This window comes from Dama dama, chromosome 15 (genome assembly GCF_033118175.1).
Source record: "Dama dama isolate Ldn47 chromosome 15, ASM3311817v1, whole genome shotgun sequence".
NCBI classification, from domain to species: domain Eukaryota; kingdom Metazoa; phylum Chordata; class Mammalia; order Artiodactyla; family Cervidae; genus Dama; species Dama dama.
The window spans coordinates 57,765,139-57,783,696 of record NC_083695.1 but is presented as its reverse complement, the minus strand read 5'-3'; the positions used below and the strand labels follow the sequence as shown (position 1 = coordinate 57,783,696).

Here is an 18,558-nt window from a genome sequence, read left to right as displayed (position 1 = left end):
CTTGAAATCGACACTGCCAGGGTTCTGCTCTCAGTTTAGCTGTAACCTTCTATTGAACCCTAGCTAGTCTTGACTTTTCTGAGACTGAGTCTTCATTTTTACAATGAGGGGTTAGATTTTGATCTTTATCTTCACCTTCTATAAATTTTATGGATTACAGCTGTAAGATGTTACAACATGTCTCATCTCTGATATCTAAGAGTAATCATTTCAGTTACATAGTTGCCAAGACAGTCTTACCTAATTTTGGAAAGAAAAAAAACATAAAGGTCACTCATAAAAAGAAATGGTGTCATTGATAAAAGGTTTTTCCAATTACATGTTCTATATTTTCTGGGAGATGGTGCTTTTTTCACCACATGGAGGTGAAATCCACATGGAGGATTTTTCACCACGATCTTGCGGTGAGTTGGTACCAAACAGCTTTGAGATTGTGTTAAATATGTACACACCTAGTGGGTGTATTCTCAGCAAAGTGATTTGATCTCTAGGATAGCTAGGGAAGAAAGAATTCCTATCCTCCAATTCTGTCAGAAAGACCACGCCAAGATAAAAATACACAGGAAATCAAAACTAGAGAAGCAGAAGAAATAATGTGGCCAAAATCTTAATACCATCAGAAATCAGGAAATACTTCTTTCTATGGAAAAACCATCCCAGTAAGTAAGTAGACCTAAATGACATCACCCGGTGCCCCAGAAAAAATGATTCGTTTTTAACACTTAATTTAAAGTCAATATATCCTAAAATGAGCATTGAGCCCACAAATATTTTTGAACCTTATTACGTGCAAGGTATAATGCTTGACATCGTGGAAAAAAAATCCTAGGAGATGGACTCTGTGCCCCAAAAAGACCTATTCATCTAGCAAGTAATTAAATACATTTTGTGTAAATTAGAAGTGTTTAAAGGTACACGTTTAGGAAAGGTACATACCCGTTTAGGAAATGGCACTACCTAAGAGTAAATAGGGCTCAATTATATTTGAGTCAATTGAATGATACTAGTCAAAATGTTGTGCCTACCTTTTCAGCATTCTCCATGACAGAGTGGACAACTGATGAGAATTTAACTGACTGCTTTCCCTGAGACAACTGCATTTGTATATAGGAGGACTTGGGCAGCTTTGTGGGCTGGAAAGGCAGAGAAGCTGGTAGCTATTCTTCAAAGTGCTGCAAGTTAGAGGGGAGAGCCTAGGCCAAGCAGACTGAGGCTGTGGTTTCCAGGTCTTGCTGCTCAGTTTGACAGAGCATATTCTAACAGGTTTAGGGAGAGAGGGACAGAAGAACCAAGTAAGGAAAAGGACGGGTTGGTTGAGGCTGGGAGCTCAAAGGAGGCAGTCCTGATAGCAATCTATTAGTGAAGTCCAAATTAAGCCACCCACTTATAAAAATCTGTGAGAGAATCCAAAGCATTCCAGCAAAAAGCTGAAACCACAAGAAAAGAACAGCATGTGCGGAACTGAAAGTTGAAGGTTGACTTAATTTTTGTAGATGGCAAATGTGAGTGATATTTTGCTTCTGAGCAGAATTCATTTGTAAGTCTGAGACTTACATATGGATATATTATTATATATTATGAATTGAACTATTATATATCATTCATTTCAGGTCTATATATTGGTCTGTATTTTTGTTGTACTTATTATTTCCTTGTAGTATAACATATGGCATTATATCTTTTATTTTTTGTTATATGACTTTGATTTTAATTGCAAGCTTCCTCAATTACTCCTTAGGTAAAATGTGGAGTATGCATTTAAAATAATAGATGTTTCATTCTGTACCTGGGCTCTAGGCGCTATATTTTCCCTTCTGTTAAGATTATGGCAAAAATAATCTTGGCAGCTGGCAAACCCAGCTCTTCCAAGGACTGCATTTAATCACTTCAAGTAAAACATTTAGCTAATGTCTAGCATACAGTACACGGTAACTTTAACAACAGTATTACTATTTTCTCATTCAGTGTCTAGCAGACATTACACAGTAACTTTAACAATATTATTATTACTATTTTCTCATTTAATGCTTGCAGTAGCCTCATGAGATGGGTATGATTATTATTTCCCTTTGGAAAGGGGGGTTAAGATAAAGCAGAACTTCCTGGAGTGAGGCGCTGGTCCCAACGTCATAGACACAAGAATGGGCAAAGCTAGGATTAGGAGTGACCCTTGGCTTCCGTTTCCATCCCAAACTTCTACTCTCTAGATGTCTCTTTCGTCAGGCCCCCGGATCAACCGCGGAGGTTGTGCTTTTCTTGTAAGTCGCAGGCTCACACACACCCCACCCCCGCTCCCGGCCCAGCCATGACCCATCTGAGCTCTCCTAATGACGACTTTCTCAGGCTCAATCCCGGCCAGTTGACCACAGCTGATGGCGGAGAAACGCAGCGGTGGGGGAGACCTCGCCGTTGGGCTCGCAGCACCGGGGATGGATGGTTTGGGGGATGGCGGCGTCAAGGCCGTGGGGCAAGTTGGCGTCGCGGAGCCAGCAGAGGGAAGGGCTAGGAGGGCGCGACATCATCTGTTCAATCAACAGCCTCCCCGTAGGCTTCAGGGAACGCAAAATTTTTCCCTTTTTCCCTCCAAGTGGGTGGTTTACTGATTGCACTCCTTTCCTCCCTAATGAGATGCAGCGGCTTTTAGCCAGATTTGGATGGGCAGGCTCTGGATGTTAAGTCCAGCCCTTGACTTTTTTTTTGTTTTTGTTTTTTTTTGTTTTTGGTAACGCGAAAGATAAAAGTCTCTGTCCCCTCTCTCGCCGCAGTACCTCCCGGTTCCCGTCGCTGCTTTGGGCGACTCGGGCGCACCGCGAAGGGACGACCCTCCGGCCGCGTTTGGGGGGCTCCTCCGAGGGAGGCTGCGTGCGGTAGGGTCTGGAGCTTTCCTCCAGCCGGCCGGGGAAAGATATGGGAACTGGAGGAGGTTCCCAACCTGCTACCCTTCCAGGCTGATTTCCTGCGCAGATCGCCACCGCTCGCGGCCAGCGACCCGCGCGGTTCCGTCTAAGAAAGGTTAGTTTGCGGATTGCTGCCAGTTAGATCAATAGAGCGCGCCAGCAGAAAGAAAAGACTCGAAATAGGAAAGGTATGTCGCTTTTTAGAGTTTTTTTTTTTTTTTTAAATACAGTCACATTTGTGTCTTTATTAAAACACTCAGACGCAATAATGTATTATTAAAAAAAACACAAGTAATTCTGTCTTGATTGCAAAGGAGTTGTTTCTGGTGATGATGGAAATATTCTCTCTTGTTTGGGGATGGTGATAACCCATAAACTGAGTTGTCAAAACTCGTAGAAACTCTGCACTGAAGCTCTGTGCATTGTATCGTGTATAAATTGTACGTCCCTTAAAACATCAGAACGTAATCCTGTAGGCGTAGTAATTACTACGGGGCATTGCGTAATTGCATATCTGAATGCCATTGAACGCAGCCCTACTTGAGTATTTATAGCAACTAAGCGCAATTCTGTTGGATTATTTATTTTTGCAAGCTCCGCGAAGACGGGAAAGGGAGGACAAACGGCGGCTGACATCACGGGGGGCGGGTCGAAAGCCCTAAGAAAAGCCTTAGGATCCGAGCCCCAGCGCTGCTCGCCACAGCCTCATCATGAACAGCCACAACCGCTCCGAGCTCCACGTCCTCTGCAGCTCTGGCCAGCTGCTCCTGCAGCCCCTCTGGGACCGCCTGAGGACCTGGGAGGCTCTCATGCAGTCGCCCTTCTTTCCTGTCTTCTTCTCCATCACCACCTACGTGGGCTTCTGCCTGCCCTTCGTGGTGCTGGACGTGCTGTGCCCCTGGGTGCCCGCGCTGCGGCGCTACAAGATCCACCCGGACTTCTCGCCGTCGGCGCGGCAGCTGCTGCCTTGCCTCGGGCAGACGCTCTTCCAGCACGTGGTGTTCGTGTTCCCCATGACGCTGCTGCACTGGGCTGTGAGCCCGGCCCTCCTGCCCGTCGAGGCCCCCGAGCTGTCCCAGCTGGTGTGCCACGTGGTGCTCTGCCTGCTGCTCTTCGACACCGAGTTCTTCGTGTGGCATCTGCTGCATCACAGGGTGCCCTGGCTGTACCGGACCTTCCACAAGATGCACCATCAGAATTCGTCGCCGTTCGCGCTGGCCACACAGTACATGAGCGTCGGGGAGCTCTTTTCCTTGGGTTTCTTTGACATGGTGAACATCTTGCTGCTGCGGTGCCACCCTCTCACCACCCTGACCTTCCACGTGGTCAACATCTGGCTGTCGGTGGAGGACCACTCCGGCTACGACTTCCCCTGGTCCACGCACAGACTGGTACCTTTCGGGTGGTTTGGGGGCGTGGCGCACCACGACCTGCATCACTCCCAGTTTAATTGCAACTTCGCACCTTACTTCACACACTGGGACAAAATACTGGGAACTCTGAGGTCTGCTCACGCCAAGTAATGTGCACCGTACCCCTCCCGGCAGAGTGCGTGGTGGGTGCACCTCAGACCTGGGGCATTTCACACTTGAATCAGGACAGACACACTTGAGGTGGACTTGAGGTGGTTTTGTTTTGTTGTTTCTTTTTCCGATGGGTAACTTATTATCTGCTAGAAATTTGCAGAGAAAATCTGATGTATTTTTCACAATCTAATACGGTAATTTATTGTAATGTTTGTATATAAGCAGTTGTATTCTTGATGTGGAATTCTAACTCACTTCAATACCCTTGATTTCTGGGTATAAAAGATCCAAAATCACTGGCATATGTAAATAATCTCTAAAAAGATTTGTTTGTAGAACAAGGTATTTTACTATGTTTGAAGGTGTCCTAGAACTAGGCTAAAAGAATATATTTTTATGGAGCATCTGATCTCTGACTGTAAAAATGAAGCATGGTCCTGCTGGACAGTGACTCAGATTATTGTACTTTTAAAAAATATTTTTGTAGACTTGTATATTTATATTGAAATAAATGTTATTTGTGCTTGAAAAAGAGTCAAGCCCTAAACTCAACAAGTACTGGCTTCTGTCATTTTCACTAGTAGTTTGGCTGATAGAAACTGGAATGGAAGAAGGGAAGTGGGGTGGTAGAAGCTCATGAGTCTGCATCAGCCCAGCTATGGAAAGAGGAGTCCAGTGGTGATGTCTGAAGGAAAGAAGGCAGTAGGAGAAGGGGTCTGTGTGTTGGTCTTGGTCTAGAGATTTCACAGAGGAGAAAACACCATTGTTCTGGGTGTGTTTCAGCTGATTTCTGCATAACAGGGGACTAATGAGACTTACTCTATAAAATTTTACAGAGAGTAAATTTTAAAAGTTTCATTTTGGGGGGAGAAGGGCTGTCTTGGGGGATGAATAGAATTAGTGAAGTCCTTTGCTTTGCAAAACTGTTAAGTGTCTGCTTTAAAGGGGCTCCAGGTGGCGCAGTGGTAAAAAAGTCCTCTTGCCAAGGCAGGACTTGCAGTTTCTATCCCTGGGTGAAGAAGATCGCCTCGAGTAGGAAATGGGAAGCCACTCCAGTGTTCTTGCCTGGAAAATTTCATGGACAGAGGAGACTGGCGGGCTGCAGTCCATGGGATCGCAAAGAGTCAGACACAACTGAGCTTGCATGCAGATAGGGAAGGGATTATATGAATGAGCACACCCCCCCCCCCCCCCCCCCCCCCCCGCCAACAACCTTTCATAAAGCTATCTAATACAAATGACCATCATACAGGTTGTCTCTGCAATTTGAAATTTTTGTATGTTCACTTTTCTTTATGAAGCCATGCATGCAAACTGCATACTCCTTTCTCAAAAAAAGAAAAAGTGAAATTTGGCCCTGGATCCCTAGTTTCTCACCTGCAAAGGAGATTGATTGTGGCCCAGATGTTTTCATAGATTACAGTAAATGTGCCTACAACTGACCACACATCAGTCACCCATCATATACCCCATTCTACTGCTGCCTAATTGTTTTAACTTTATCTTTGGAACATAGTTTAGATAGAAACGGTAAAGTTAAAAAAAAAAATCAAGACAATTTAAAAATCTGAAGGACAGCTGCTTTGCATGGAACTCTAGGCTCATTATATATGCACCAAACTGTCTTGTTTAAAGATGAAAAAAATCCATCTGAAGACTTGATAGCCACACTCTGTACCAGTGCTCCAAACATCTGGCAAAATACAATCAGATTGCCTGGCTGCCTGGCGCTGATTTTCTAACGTTCCCTTCCAATGGCTATGCCTTACTGGCTTCTGGCAATAGTCACCTCCTTGATCATCTGCAGCAGGACCATGCTGGGACTTAAAGACAATGTCGATGAATAGAAGTGAAATTCACAGAAGCAGATAGTGAGGGAAAAAGGCTGCACTGGAGTTAGTGTATTAATATCATGATCCACATGGTGAATGGAGAAAGAAAAGGAGGATGAACAGACTGGTGTAGAATATATAGTATTAGTTGTTTTGAGCAGCTTTAGGCATCCAAAAACAGCCTGCAAATCTTAGATAATGACAGTTAATTAAAGCTCGCTTCCAGAGAAATTTTGAAATGGGTCATCCTGTCTCACTGTGTAAGGGAATTTCCCACTTAGGGCAAATTGTACACATGGAAGTTACTTGGGTTTGGAAACACTTCCCCAGAGTTGGATGTCTTACCAGTTTTTAATACCTCTGGAAGTGGAATGGGGAAGTGGAGAAAATGAGCAATTTCTCAGTTTTGAGAGAATAATAATAATAATGAAATAGTGCACATTTGCTTGAACTTTCTCACATCTTTTCACTTGCTCCTCACAACTGCACTCGAAGGGATGTAGAATAATTTATTATTATTTTTCCAGGTTATGAATGGAAAATTTGTACCTGCACCAGTTAAGTGACTTGCTCCAGATTATAAAATACTTGGAGTTGGAGGCAGTTCTTGAACTTAGGTCTCATAGTGTGTACTGTAACTGTCTTTGGATGATGCTTACGATAATATTCACAACTGGCAATTGAGCTGCAAACTCTGCAATACCAATAAATGGGCTCCCTCTGCTATTCCTCCCCCATCAAACATAGCTTCCACCCCAAATTCAAAGCCTCTGCTTGGCAGGGGAGAAAGCCAGGTCAGTCTTAGCAGGACTTGGGAAAGCATGAAGCATGTCAAAGGCTCTATTTTCTGCATCTCTCATTGCACATCAGATTGCCTGGGAGAGGCAAGGGGACTTGACTTGGGACTTAACTAGCTGAGCAACTCTGGACAAGTTACTTAACCTGTCTGTGCTTGGCTTCTTCATCTGTAAAATGTAGATAATTATAGAACCTACCTCCCAGACCTGTTGTGAGAGATTTTGGGCTTCTATATGTATGTATAACCCTTCTATAAGGGTTAGAGGTCTTGAGTGTATTTGTGTTTGCTGCAAATGATGCTTCACAATGTGAGCCCTGGGACAGTACCAGAATCATAACTTTCTGTCCACACACATGTTTGACCTTTCCCATCTACAGAGAACCAAAAAAAAAGCCAAGTTTTTGATCCTGTTTTTGTCAAAGCTGCTTCTCTCATCATCCTTTCAAAGCCAAAGTGTTGGAAAGAGACAGAAGTCTGTGTTTGTCTGATTCTGCTTCCTCATCACTGAGTCATCCCCCCACCTCTTCCTGAGGCTTTCACTCCCTATTCACTGCTACCTTCCTATTGATAAAATCCAGTGGTTTCCCACCCCTTGATTTTCCACCTCCCCAGCTTTGTTTTAAAGGTTTTTATGTCTGCTCACCAACCTTTAGAATATGGTGCTTACTTGGTTTTAGTGAACTTTCTCTAAGCTGTTTTCCTTCTTAATTCTCCAGCTCTTTCTTCTTCCTTCTCTCTCCTCACTCTCCTTTGTAGAGAGGCAGCCTCAAGCTTCTCCTCGTTTTATTAAAAAACATCCATGTTGTGTGTACTGGCTATCCTTCCTACCGTCTTCTGCTGTACCCTCTAAATCTCCACTCACATTGCATTCTAGTGAACACACAGACACTAAACGTGCATAGGCCATCTGAGTGTGCACATATGCACATCATATGTGTATGCACTATACATATACCTACCACACACAGACTATATGTCCACTTACTGTTATACAGACACAGACATGTATTTGCGCACTAAAGATGTGTGCGTGAACATACATGATATATGTATGAACACTATATACATACAAACATACTTTATAACCCCATTCATGTATATATTGTTGTTGTTTAGTCACTAACTCGTTTCCAACTCTTTTGCAACCCCCATGGACTGTAACCCACCAGGCTCCTCTGTCTGTGGGAGTCTCCAGGCAAGAATACTGGAATGGGTTGCCATTTCCTTCTCTAGGAGATATTCCTGACCCAGGGATTGAACTTGTATCTCCTGCATTAGCAGGTGGATTCTTTACCACTGAGCCACAAGGGAAGCCCATACACATATATATGTACCCACAATATGAATATGTATATATATACTTATATATATGTACAAATGTGACATATATGTGTATGTATTATATATATATACACACACAGAGACACTATATATATATACATCCACCATAATATATACACACATGTATATGTATATATATATATACTCCATGTATATGTGTGTGTGTATATATATATATATATATATATATATATATATACACTCCTTCTCTAAATACACACACATGCTACCATTTCTGTCCTGTTTATCAGTTATCTGTGCCCTTAGTACTAGTCTCATTCTTGATAAATATTGGTTCAGTGTTGCATGAATCCTGGAAGCAGTGGAAACACAGATTTGTCATTAATCATGTTTTTCTTCATTCATTCTCTCCTCCATCAATTTCCGCTTCCTAACTAAGGCCATGCTCACAACCCATGTTCTAGAGAAGGTCACAATCTACTAGGAAAAAGCATCAGGCAAGCAGGTGCATCTAATCTAATGTAGTTTGTGCTATAATGCGGGGAGGGTGTTGACAGATTGGTATGGGTGCCCAAAGAAAGACCGGTCATTTAAACACTAGAAATTGTGAAGGATTTGTGTGCATTCACTGGGTGGGGTAAAGGACATACCTGGAAGAAGAAACAGCACTGTCAATCAGAGAGAGATGAGATAACAGAAACAGAAACAGATCATCAGAGCTCTGAGCACTGGGTGAACAAGGAAGGAACATCAAGGCATATTGTCTTGCCGCTTGACAAGCCGTTGAAGCTGCCTAGAACTTCTTGCTCATTTGCTCTTGTCACAGGGACTTGGGAAATTGTATGGAAAATTGCTTTGAAAAGAAAGTTAGGCCTTGCTATTACTTGTTGGTTTACGATGAGTCCTGGGTGAATTGAAAACTGCACTCGGAAATGATATGCTAGGCAATGGTTCATGAGTGGGATATGAGTGAGGGTCCCACAGATCTTAAGCAAAGGGGTGATATAATCAGATCTGGTGGAAGAAGGTAACTGGCAGCAGAGAATGGTAGTGGTGATCCTAGCTAGGACTGTTGCAGGTTCTGCCTGGATTCCAATCCTTCCTCCACTGTTTTTGAACTTGTGTGTTTGAACAGATTACTTCATTTAAGGCTCAGTTTCCTCATCTGGAAAAAGAAGGCAGTAATACCTATTCAAAGAATTATGGTGAGGAATAAGGAAGATACTTAGAGAACTTAGCACTCTGCTCCACCTAGAGCAAACTATAAATAGTAGCTCCTTTGTTAGAAGTTGTTACAGAAGGGTTATGATTTCAGGTGAGAGATGATAATTGTGTTGCAAAAGAAGTTGAGAGAGGTGGAGAGGAAGACATGGATTTCTGTCTTAACATAAAAGTAATACGGCTCATCGTGTCCCTTGTGACTCAGTGGTAAAGAATCCACCTGCCAATGCAGGAGACACAGGTTTGATCCCTGAGTTGGAAAGATCCCCTAGAGAAGTAAATGGCTACCCACTCCAGTCTTCTTGCCTGGGAAATCCCATGGACAGATGAGTCTGGCCAGCTACCATCCATGGGGTCTCAAAAGAGTCAGACATGACTTAGTAACTAATCAACAATACATGCTCATAGAAAAATGTCAAACCTAGAATACAGTGTAAGGTAAAAAGTAACATCCATCTCCATTTAATGAACTTACTTCCACCCCAGATATAATCACAGTTAACCCTTTTTTAGATGCCAATCCCAAAGTCAGTCATTCAGTGTCTTTTTCTCTCTCTCCCTATCAGCTGGGATGCATTCAATGGTTTGCATTAAATCAATGCATAAAAGGAAGTTGTGAACAGAAATTCTTTGGACAAAGGCCCAAGAGCATTTCCTCTCTTTAAATATCTTTTGCTTATTTCTTTTTTCTGTTCCTTTTGATCATTACTCAAAACAAGAAGAGAAACTCGAGTTGTCTCTCATCCACAGGTCGCATGGTGTCCCTGAACTCTCCGGCCCAGAGGAAAAGCAAAGTTTTCCTCGCTTCTCCTTCTCATGCCTGCAGTGCTTCTTTGGCACCTCTTACAGTGAGGTTTCTATGAGTCTGACATGATTTAGAGACTGAAAAACAACAACAGTGACTTTACCCTCTGCCTTCTAGCGAAGCAACTGCCTTCTCTCCCAGGAGAAAAAGGTTTCTGAAAGAAGCCGTCCTGTCTTATAGATCTTTGATCCCTGCAGGGACCTTTTATTTGAAAAAAGGTCAATAAATGTCTCTGGCATGGAGGTTCAAGGGCTTGGAATCTGAAATGCCTGGGGTTGAGCTGCCTGATTTTCTGCTTTGGGAGAACTCATTGGATCACTCTGAGCACGAGTTTTTCTCTTTCTGCTTCCCTGCGAATTGGGTAGAGTTTGGGGTAATAACTGACCTTGCCTACTTCCTCAGGCTGCTTTGATTCTCCAATGAGATAGAGCAGCAAGTTGCTGAGTGTCTGTGGGACGATGTGGACCTTCGGCCTATGGAGGCATGAAGGCTACACGGTCGCCGTCTCCTTCCATTTCTGCCATGACCACACTCCTCCATGGATGGAGGGCTTCCTCATCGAGCTCCTGCCTCCAGGGCTCCAGACTTGCCTTTACTTGTATTCTTCTCCTCTGCACGCCCTGGCTCTTGCTGCCCTACTGAATGGATCTCAGGAGACGATAGGAGGAGCAGGGAGCCTCAGAGAGTCCAGAAGTACAAGAAGTGGGCCCCGGGACAGCACAGTTTGTAGAGTTAGCCAGAGTGGTAGTGTTTGTCCCAGAGTCAGAAGTAGTGACTGAGACACGCCAGGAGAGGGCTCTTCTTTTTGTCCTAAGGACAGGCTCCAAGCCAGGTGCTGCAGCCTGCTGGATAGGTAGAAAAGGCTTTTAAAAGAAGAAACCTCTTGGAATTGGACAGTAACTGCAAAGAAGTCACCCTCCACTCAGCAGTTTGAATTCCCTGTTAGGACACAAAAAGGAAGAGTGGCCCATGCTTGGCCGTGGGTTTGATCTGTCTGAGATCGAAGGATCTCACCAAGGGAAGATAGCTCACGTGCTGACATTGTCAAGCTTGGAGATTCTACAAATGCTTAGGCTGAGACACCGCTGTCCAGTTTCCCTATTTTATGTATAATGAAACTGAGGTTCAGAGATGGGAAGTGATGTTCCCGGGGTCACACAGCTGGGTTAGAACTCAAAGACCCATGCTCTCCCTGTTTTTCCCTGCCGCTTCCCTCCCATCTCCTGGGTCCTGGGGACTATCTCTTGCTGAGTAGCAGAAGTGCAGTTATGGGACACTGCTTAGAAATTGTTGCAATCTTTATTCTTCATTAATCATTTGCATAAACACACCATAAACAACTTTGCCGATTTGTGGGAACTTGAGTGAAGTGTTCATTTCAAGTTTTGCTGAGATCTAGTTTGCTTTCCCTCATGGGTAGCTGGTGTAAACCTTTATTCCTGTGAACTCTGAAAATCTTGTTTTAGAAAATGTCTAAGAGCATCTGTGGAATGAAGTACAACTCAACAATAAGCAAAAATGAACTATTGATGCATACAAAAACAAAGATGAATCTCAAAATAATTATGCTAGGGAAACCAGACAAAAAAAAGTGTGTACTATATGATTCCATATACATTCCTGGGCTTCCCAGTTAGCATTAGTGGTAAAAAAAAAAAAAAAAACAAAAAAACACCTGCCTGCCAATGCAGAAGATGTGGGGTTTGATCTCCAGGTTGGGATAATCCCCTGGAGAGGAAATGGCAACCCATTCCAGTATCCTTGCCTGGAAAGTTCCAGGGACAGAGGAGAATGGCAGGCTGCAGTCCATAGGGTCACACAGAGCTGGACATGACTAAAGCAACTTAGCATGTAGCATATGGCTCCGTGTATATAAAATTCCAGAAAATGTCAATGAATTCAGAGGACAGAAATTTGTATGACTGTAGTAGCCTGGGGAAGGAAAGCGGCTGCAAAGGTGGATCACTAAAGGGCATGAGAAAGTTTTAGAAATGATGACTGTTCAGTATCTTTGATTGTGGGTTTGATTTCACAGGTGTATACATATGTCAAATTTTATTAAATCATGTACTTTAAATATGTGTAGTTTATTGTATATCAATTGTAGTAGATGATAACGATGACAGTGATGATAAGTTAATCCAGGACCTTATATTTTAATTTTAGTTTTGAAGCTATTTTGCCATGGAAAAAATATGGCAGGAGGCTTAATGATAACATCATAGACACAAATGCACACACATAGGCAGTCTAAGAATCGTCCTTTGCTTATCTGCATTCCTGACCTGTAAGAGTTAGCCTCAGGTCGATAAAGACCTGTTTAAGAACCTGAAAAATCCAGATTGCTTTCTCTAAGGATCTCCCCAACATGCCTCTCTAACCTCTCCCTGGAGTTCAGGAGCAGCCATATTTGACTCTCTGATCCTCTGTTGTGGCCACAGCTTTCTGGACCTGGGTTGGAATCTGATCCACATAGGGATATTATTATCATTTCCCAAGAATTTAGGAACTAAGCAAGTCTACTGCCCTGTGCCATGTGCATGGAAATGCAGAGAAAGATCATCCACAGAACAACGGGAGGATGGGCAGATTTCCAAGGAGGAGAGATGAGACACACACAGCCTGGGAAGGAGAGTGGGGGAGAGAGAGTAGGAAGGGCAATCAGCCATTTTGGTTTCTCCAAAATGGAGACTCCACAGTCTCCATGTGGAACCTTTGGGAACTCCACAGGTTCCAGAGAGTAAGCCCTGCTGTACTACCTGCCTGTTCCATGACTTTCCAATACATTCCTCTTCTCGACTATTTAAATGGCCTTCTGGTTCTTGTCAAAGAGAACACTGATGAAAGCATGAGGGTTCTGTGCTGTCTTCCTGCCTTTAGGTTGAAGGAGGCGATCTCTTTGGTGTAATCAGTCTAGGGGTTATGGATGGTTTCCTTCAGTGACCAATGAATAGGCACATCATATGTGATGGCCAGAGGCTGTGTAGGTCCACAGCCCAGATGGACAAACTGATCCAGTGTGGTTCTTAGGAGAATGGGAAGCACATATTGTTTTAACATTATGTATTGATTGTTGTTGCTTTTTAGTTGCTCAGTTGTGTCTGACTCTTTGTGACTCCATGGACTGCAGCATGCCAGGCTTCCCTGTCCTTCCCTGTCCATCTCCCAGAGTTTGCTCAAACTCATGTCCATTGTGTCAGTGATGCTATGCAACCATCTCATCCTCTGTCATCCCTTCTTCTCCTGTCCTCAATCTTTCCCAGCATCAGGGTCTTTTCCAGTGAGTTGGCTCTTTGCATCAGGGGGCCAAAGTAATGGAGCTTCAGCTTTAGCATTAGTTCTTCCAGTAAATATTCAGGGTTGATTTCCTTTAGGATTGACTGGTTTGTTCTTCTTGCAGTCCGAGGGACTCTCAAAAGTCTTCTCCAGCACCACAATTTGAAAACATTTGTTCTTAGGTACTCAGCCTTCTTTATGGGCCATCTCTCACATCTGTACATGGCTAGTGGAAAAACCATAACTTTGACTAGATGGATCTTTGTCAGTAAAGTGACATCTCTGATTTTTAATAAACTGTCTAGGTTTGTCATAGCTTTTCTTCCAAGGAGCAAGGGTCCTTTAATTTCATGGCTGCTGTCAGCATCTGCAGTGATTTTGGAGCCCAAGAAAATAAAGTCTGTCACTGTTTATTGATAGTAGCAATAAATCTCATCTTGACCTTCTGTTGCCTGAGGTGGGCAAGCACTGCTGTTTTATAACTGCAGATCAAATTTGTACTAAGACATCCTAAGTCCCATCAAAGAGACTTGGAATCAGAGCCACACCCACCCAAGTCTGCTTTCCCCACAGAGGACATATCTCTATATCCTACAAGGCCCAACAGTGGCACATTGGAATCTCCATGGGTATGAGGTCTCTGCTGATGTTAGCAGCTTGCTAACCCATAGCCCAACTTCCTCTGCTGGCCTAATTTTCCACTGGATGAATCTTGGTGTTTTCCTTGTCTCTGTCTCCTGTTGTGTCTTTATTGTTGCCATTTTCTTTCATTTTGTTTTGTTTCATTCTCCAGTTAATGTTTATCAAATGTGTACTGTGTGCCAGCCTCTATTTGACTCATTGTACATATGGTAACTCATTTAATTTCTCACAGCAACCCCAAGAGTGAAAGAGAGGTTAAGAAACTTACCCCTTATCACTCAGCTAGTATGCACAGAGCTGGTACACATACCAGACCAACTGGTTCCAGAACCCACACTAGTTGTCATTCTTCCTCAGTAGTTCACTTTTACTTTGTCATGTCAAATTCTCATGCTCTTGCAGAAAAATGAGTCAAAAGTTGTTTGTGTGCGTGTGTTAGTTGCTCAGTCATGTCTGACTCTTTGCAACCCCATGGACTATTGCTCGCGAGGCTCCTCTGTCCCTGGAATTCTCCAGGAAAGAATACTGGAGTGGGTAGCCATTCTCTTCTCTAGGGAATCTTCCCAGCCCAGAGATAGAACTCGGGTCTCCCACATTGCAGGCAGATTTTTTACCATCTGAACCACCAGGGAAGCCCAAAATTTGCTTAGAAGAGTTTGTATTTGGTCTTTCCTTTGTGACCCTGTTCCTCTATCTGCAAGAAAAAGATGGCTTCCTACAAGCAGGGCTTATACTGTTATCAAGGGAGACTGGAAGATGAACTCATTAAGGAGGACATTTCCAGAGGCAGCTTTTCCCTGTATTACCCACAATTGGGCTTACTCAGCAAGATGTTTTAAGACTGGATTGGAGGACCAACACTGTCAGTTCAGTTCAGTTCAGTCGCTCAGGCATATCTGACTCTTTGTGACCCTATGGACTGCAGCACGCCAGGCCTCCCTGTCCATCACCAACTCCCAGAGTTTACTCAAACTCATGTCCATTGGGTTGATTATGCCATCCAACCATCTCATCCTCTGTTGTTCCCTTCTCCTCCCACCTTCATCCTTCCCAGCTTCAGGGTCTTTTCAAATGAGTCAGTGCTTCACATCAGGTGGCCAAAATACTGGCGTTTCAGCTTTAGCATCAACCCTTCCAATGAATATTCAGGACTGTTTTCCTTTAGGATGGACTAGTTGGATCTCCTTGCAGTCCAAGGGACTCTCAAGAGTCTTTTCCAACACCACAGTACAAAAGCATCAATTCTTTAGCACTCAGCTTACTTTATAGTGCAACTCTCACATCTATACATGACTACTGGAAAAACCATAGCTTTGACTAGATGGACCTTTGTCAGCAATGTAATGTCTCTGCTTTTTAATACGCTGCCTAGGTTGGTCATAACTTTTCTTCCAAGGAGTAAGCATCTTCTAATTTCATGGCTGCAGTCACCATCTGCAGTGATTTTGGAGTACCACCCCCCAACCCAGAATAAAGTCTGTCACTGTTTCCACTGTTTCCCCATCTATTTGCCATGAAGTCATGGGACCAGATGCCATGATCTTAGTTTTCTGAATGTTGAGCTTTAAGCCAACTTTTTCACTCTCCTCTTTCACTTTCATCAAGAGGCTCTTTAGTTCTTTTCCACTTTATGCCTTAAAGGTGGTGTCATCTGCATATCTGAGGTTATTGATATTTCTCCCTGCAATCTTGATTCCAGCTCGTGCTTCATCCAGCCCAGCGCTTCTCATGATGTACTCTGCATGTAAGTTAAATAAGCAGGGTGATAATATACAGCTTTGACATCCTCCTTTCCCTATTTGGAACCAGTCTGTTGTTCCATGTCCAGTTCTAACCATTGCTTCCTGACCTGCATACAGGTTTCTCAAGAGGCAGGTCAGGTGGTCTGGTATTCCAATCTCTTTCAGAATTTTCCACAGTTTGTGGTGATCCACACAGTCAAAGCCTTTGGCATAGTCTATAAAGCAGAAATAGATATTTTTCTGGAACTCTCTTGCTTTTTCGATGATCCAGCAGATGTTGGCAATTTGATCTCTAGTTTCTCTGCCTTTTCTAAAATCAGCTTGAACATCTGGAAGTTCACAGTTCATATACTGCTGAAGCCTGGCTTGGAGAATTTTGAGCATTACTTTACTAGCATGTGAAATGAGTACAATTGTGTGGTAGTTTGAGCATTCTTTGGCATTGCCTTTCTTTGGGATTGGAATGAAAATGGATCTTTTCCAGTCCTGTGGCCTCTGCTGAGTTTTCCAAATTTGCTGGCATATTGAGTGCAGCACTTTCACAGCATCATCTTTTAGGATTTGAAATAGCTCAACTGGAATTCCATCACCTCTACTAGCTTTGTTCATAGTGATGCTTCCTCAGGCCCACTTGACTTCACATTCCAGGATGTCTGGCTCTAGGTGAGTGATCACACCATCATGATTATCTGGGTCTTGAAGACCTTTTTTGTACAGTTCTGTGTATTCTTGCCACCTCTTCTTAATATCTTCTGCTTCTGTTAGGTCCCTACCATTTCTGTCCTTTATTGAGCCCATCTTTGCATGAAATGTTCCCTTGGTATCTCTAATTTTCTTGAAGAGATCTCTAGTCTTTCCCATCCTATAATTACCTCCCAAAAGCTCAACTCCAAATACCATTGCATTGAGGGTTAGAATTTCAATTTATGAATATAGGAGGTAGGGATTCATTCAGTCTATAACAATACTTGAAAAGAGTATTTGTTCTAGTGCGGGGAGTGTTCTGTAATAGTCAATTGCATCAAGTTGATTAAGTGTTATCCAAGTCCCTCATATATTTATTTTCTTTCTACTTGTTTTGCCAGTTTTTGAAAGTGAGTTTTTGAAGTTTCCGCTTTATAATTGTGAATGTGTCTATTTCTCATTTTATTTCTATCAGTTTTTGCTTCATGTACTCTGAACTCTCTTGTATAAGGAGCAGAAACCTTTACAGCTATTAGGCACTTCTAGTTTATTGAGCACCAACTATGTGATGTTGACTAAAAAAGATGTCCCACTTGAGAGTTGCAAGTTAAGTTTTATTTGGGGCAAAATGAGGACTGCAGCCTGGGAGGCAGCATCTCAGATATAGCTCTGAGAGACTGCTCCAAAGCAGCAGTGGGGGAAGGTCAATATATAAGGTTTCAGTGATGGGGGAGTTCAGTACCTCAAGCACTCATTTTACAAAAGGGTTTTTTTGATATCATGAGGCTCTGATGTCACCAGGAAGGGATTTAGTGCTTCTCTAGATATGAGGAGATGCAAGGACTGAGATCATAAAATCTGTTCCTGAAAACATCCAACTGTCTAAAGACCTGTCCAACCAGATTCCCTGGAGCAGAGTGCCTCACTCCACCCTGAACTCTATCAAGGGTTGTTGAAAGTCAACAGCTATAACGCATAGGGTTCAGTCTACGCAGAGGTAGATTGATGCTTTAGTTGTTCAGTCACTGGCAATGCTCTTGGTAAGTGCCAATTTGTAGTTGACAGTGACAAGCATTCTCTAACCAGGTTTCTTTACATTAACTGTATTGGTTTTTAATATTTATTTATTTATTTTTGGCTATGCTGGGTCTTCCTTGGTGCATGTGGGCTCCCTTTAGTTGTGGTGACTGGGGGTTACTCTCTGGCTGTGCTGAGCAGGCTTCTCATTGTGGAGGCTTCTCTGTTGCCATGTGTGGACCGAGTCACACTGCAGCACGCAGAATCCTCTTAGACCAGGCACCGAACCTGTGTCTCCTGCATTGGCAGATGAACTCCCAGCTACTGGACCATCAGGGAAGTCCTCCTTTGTTGTTAAAAATGCATCCAAAAATCAGTATCTGAGTTTTAGAGGGGAGAAGAATTCTGACACAAAGTGGTGAAGAACTTTGCACAAAGTTTTACATAGTAGGATAAAAACCCAGCCAGTTAGATCCCAGAGTCCTCAGTTTTAACTATTATGTTGTTTTAGGTGTGGAGTGGGGATTGGAACTTTGGGCAAGGTCAGGGTAAGGAATATGATTGTACTGTAGCCTCCCTCAATATTTTGGCCTTTTGTTGTAGTTGTTGATCTGGCTCAAATCTTGGCATATCATGCACACCTGTTATCAGATGAGAGCCATTTCCTACCAGAACAGAAGTAATTTATGTTGGAGCCAACTTTCAAATTCCACCTGTTTCTATTCCTGTCTCTTTGTCTCTGTGGCCTGAAAGCTGATTTCTCTCTTTGTTCCTGGATTGTACAAAAGCAGTCTGAAGATGGCCAATGAAAAAAG

General features: G+C 43.1%; 1 protein-coding gene across 2 annotated transcripts; it reads left to right on the top strand.

The window, feature by feature from the left end:
• The first annotated feature begins 2,775 nt into the window (after positions 1-2,775).
• Positions 2,776-4,978, top strand: CH25H (cholesterol 25-hydroxylase). Of its 2 annotated transcripts, none has more exons than XM_061162132.1 (2): positions 2,776-3,012; positions 3,492-4,978. In XM_061162132.1, exon 2 carries the CDS (start codon positions 3,608-3,610, stop codon positions 4,418-4,420), a length of 813 nt encoding a protein of 270 aa, XP_061018115.1. In that variant the 5' UTR covers positions 2,776-3,012; positions 3,492-3,607; the 3' UTR covers positions 4,421-4,978. The 2 variants fall into 2 exon arrangements, with proteins under 2 accessions (XP_061018115.1, XP_061018114.1); XM_061162131.1 differs by having other exon boundaries at positions 2,776-3,085.
• Positions 4,979-18,558: the final 13,580 nt, after the last annotated feature.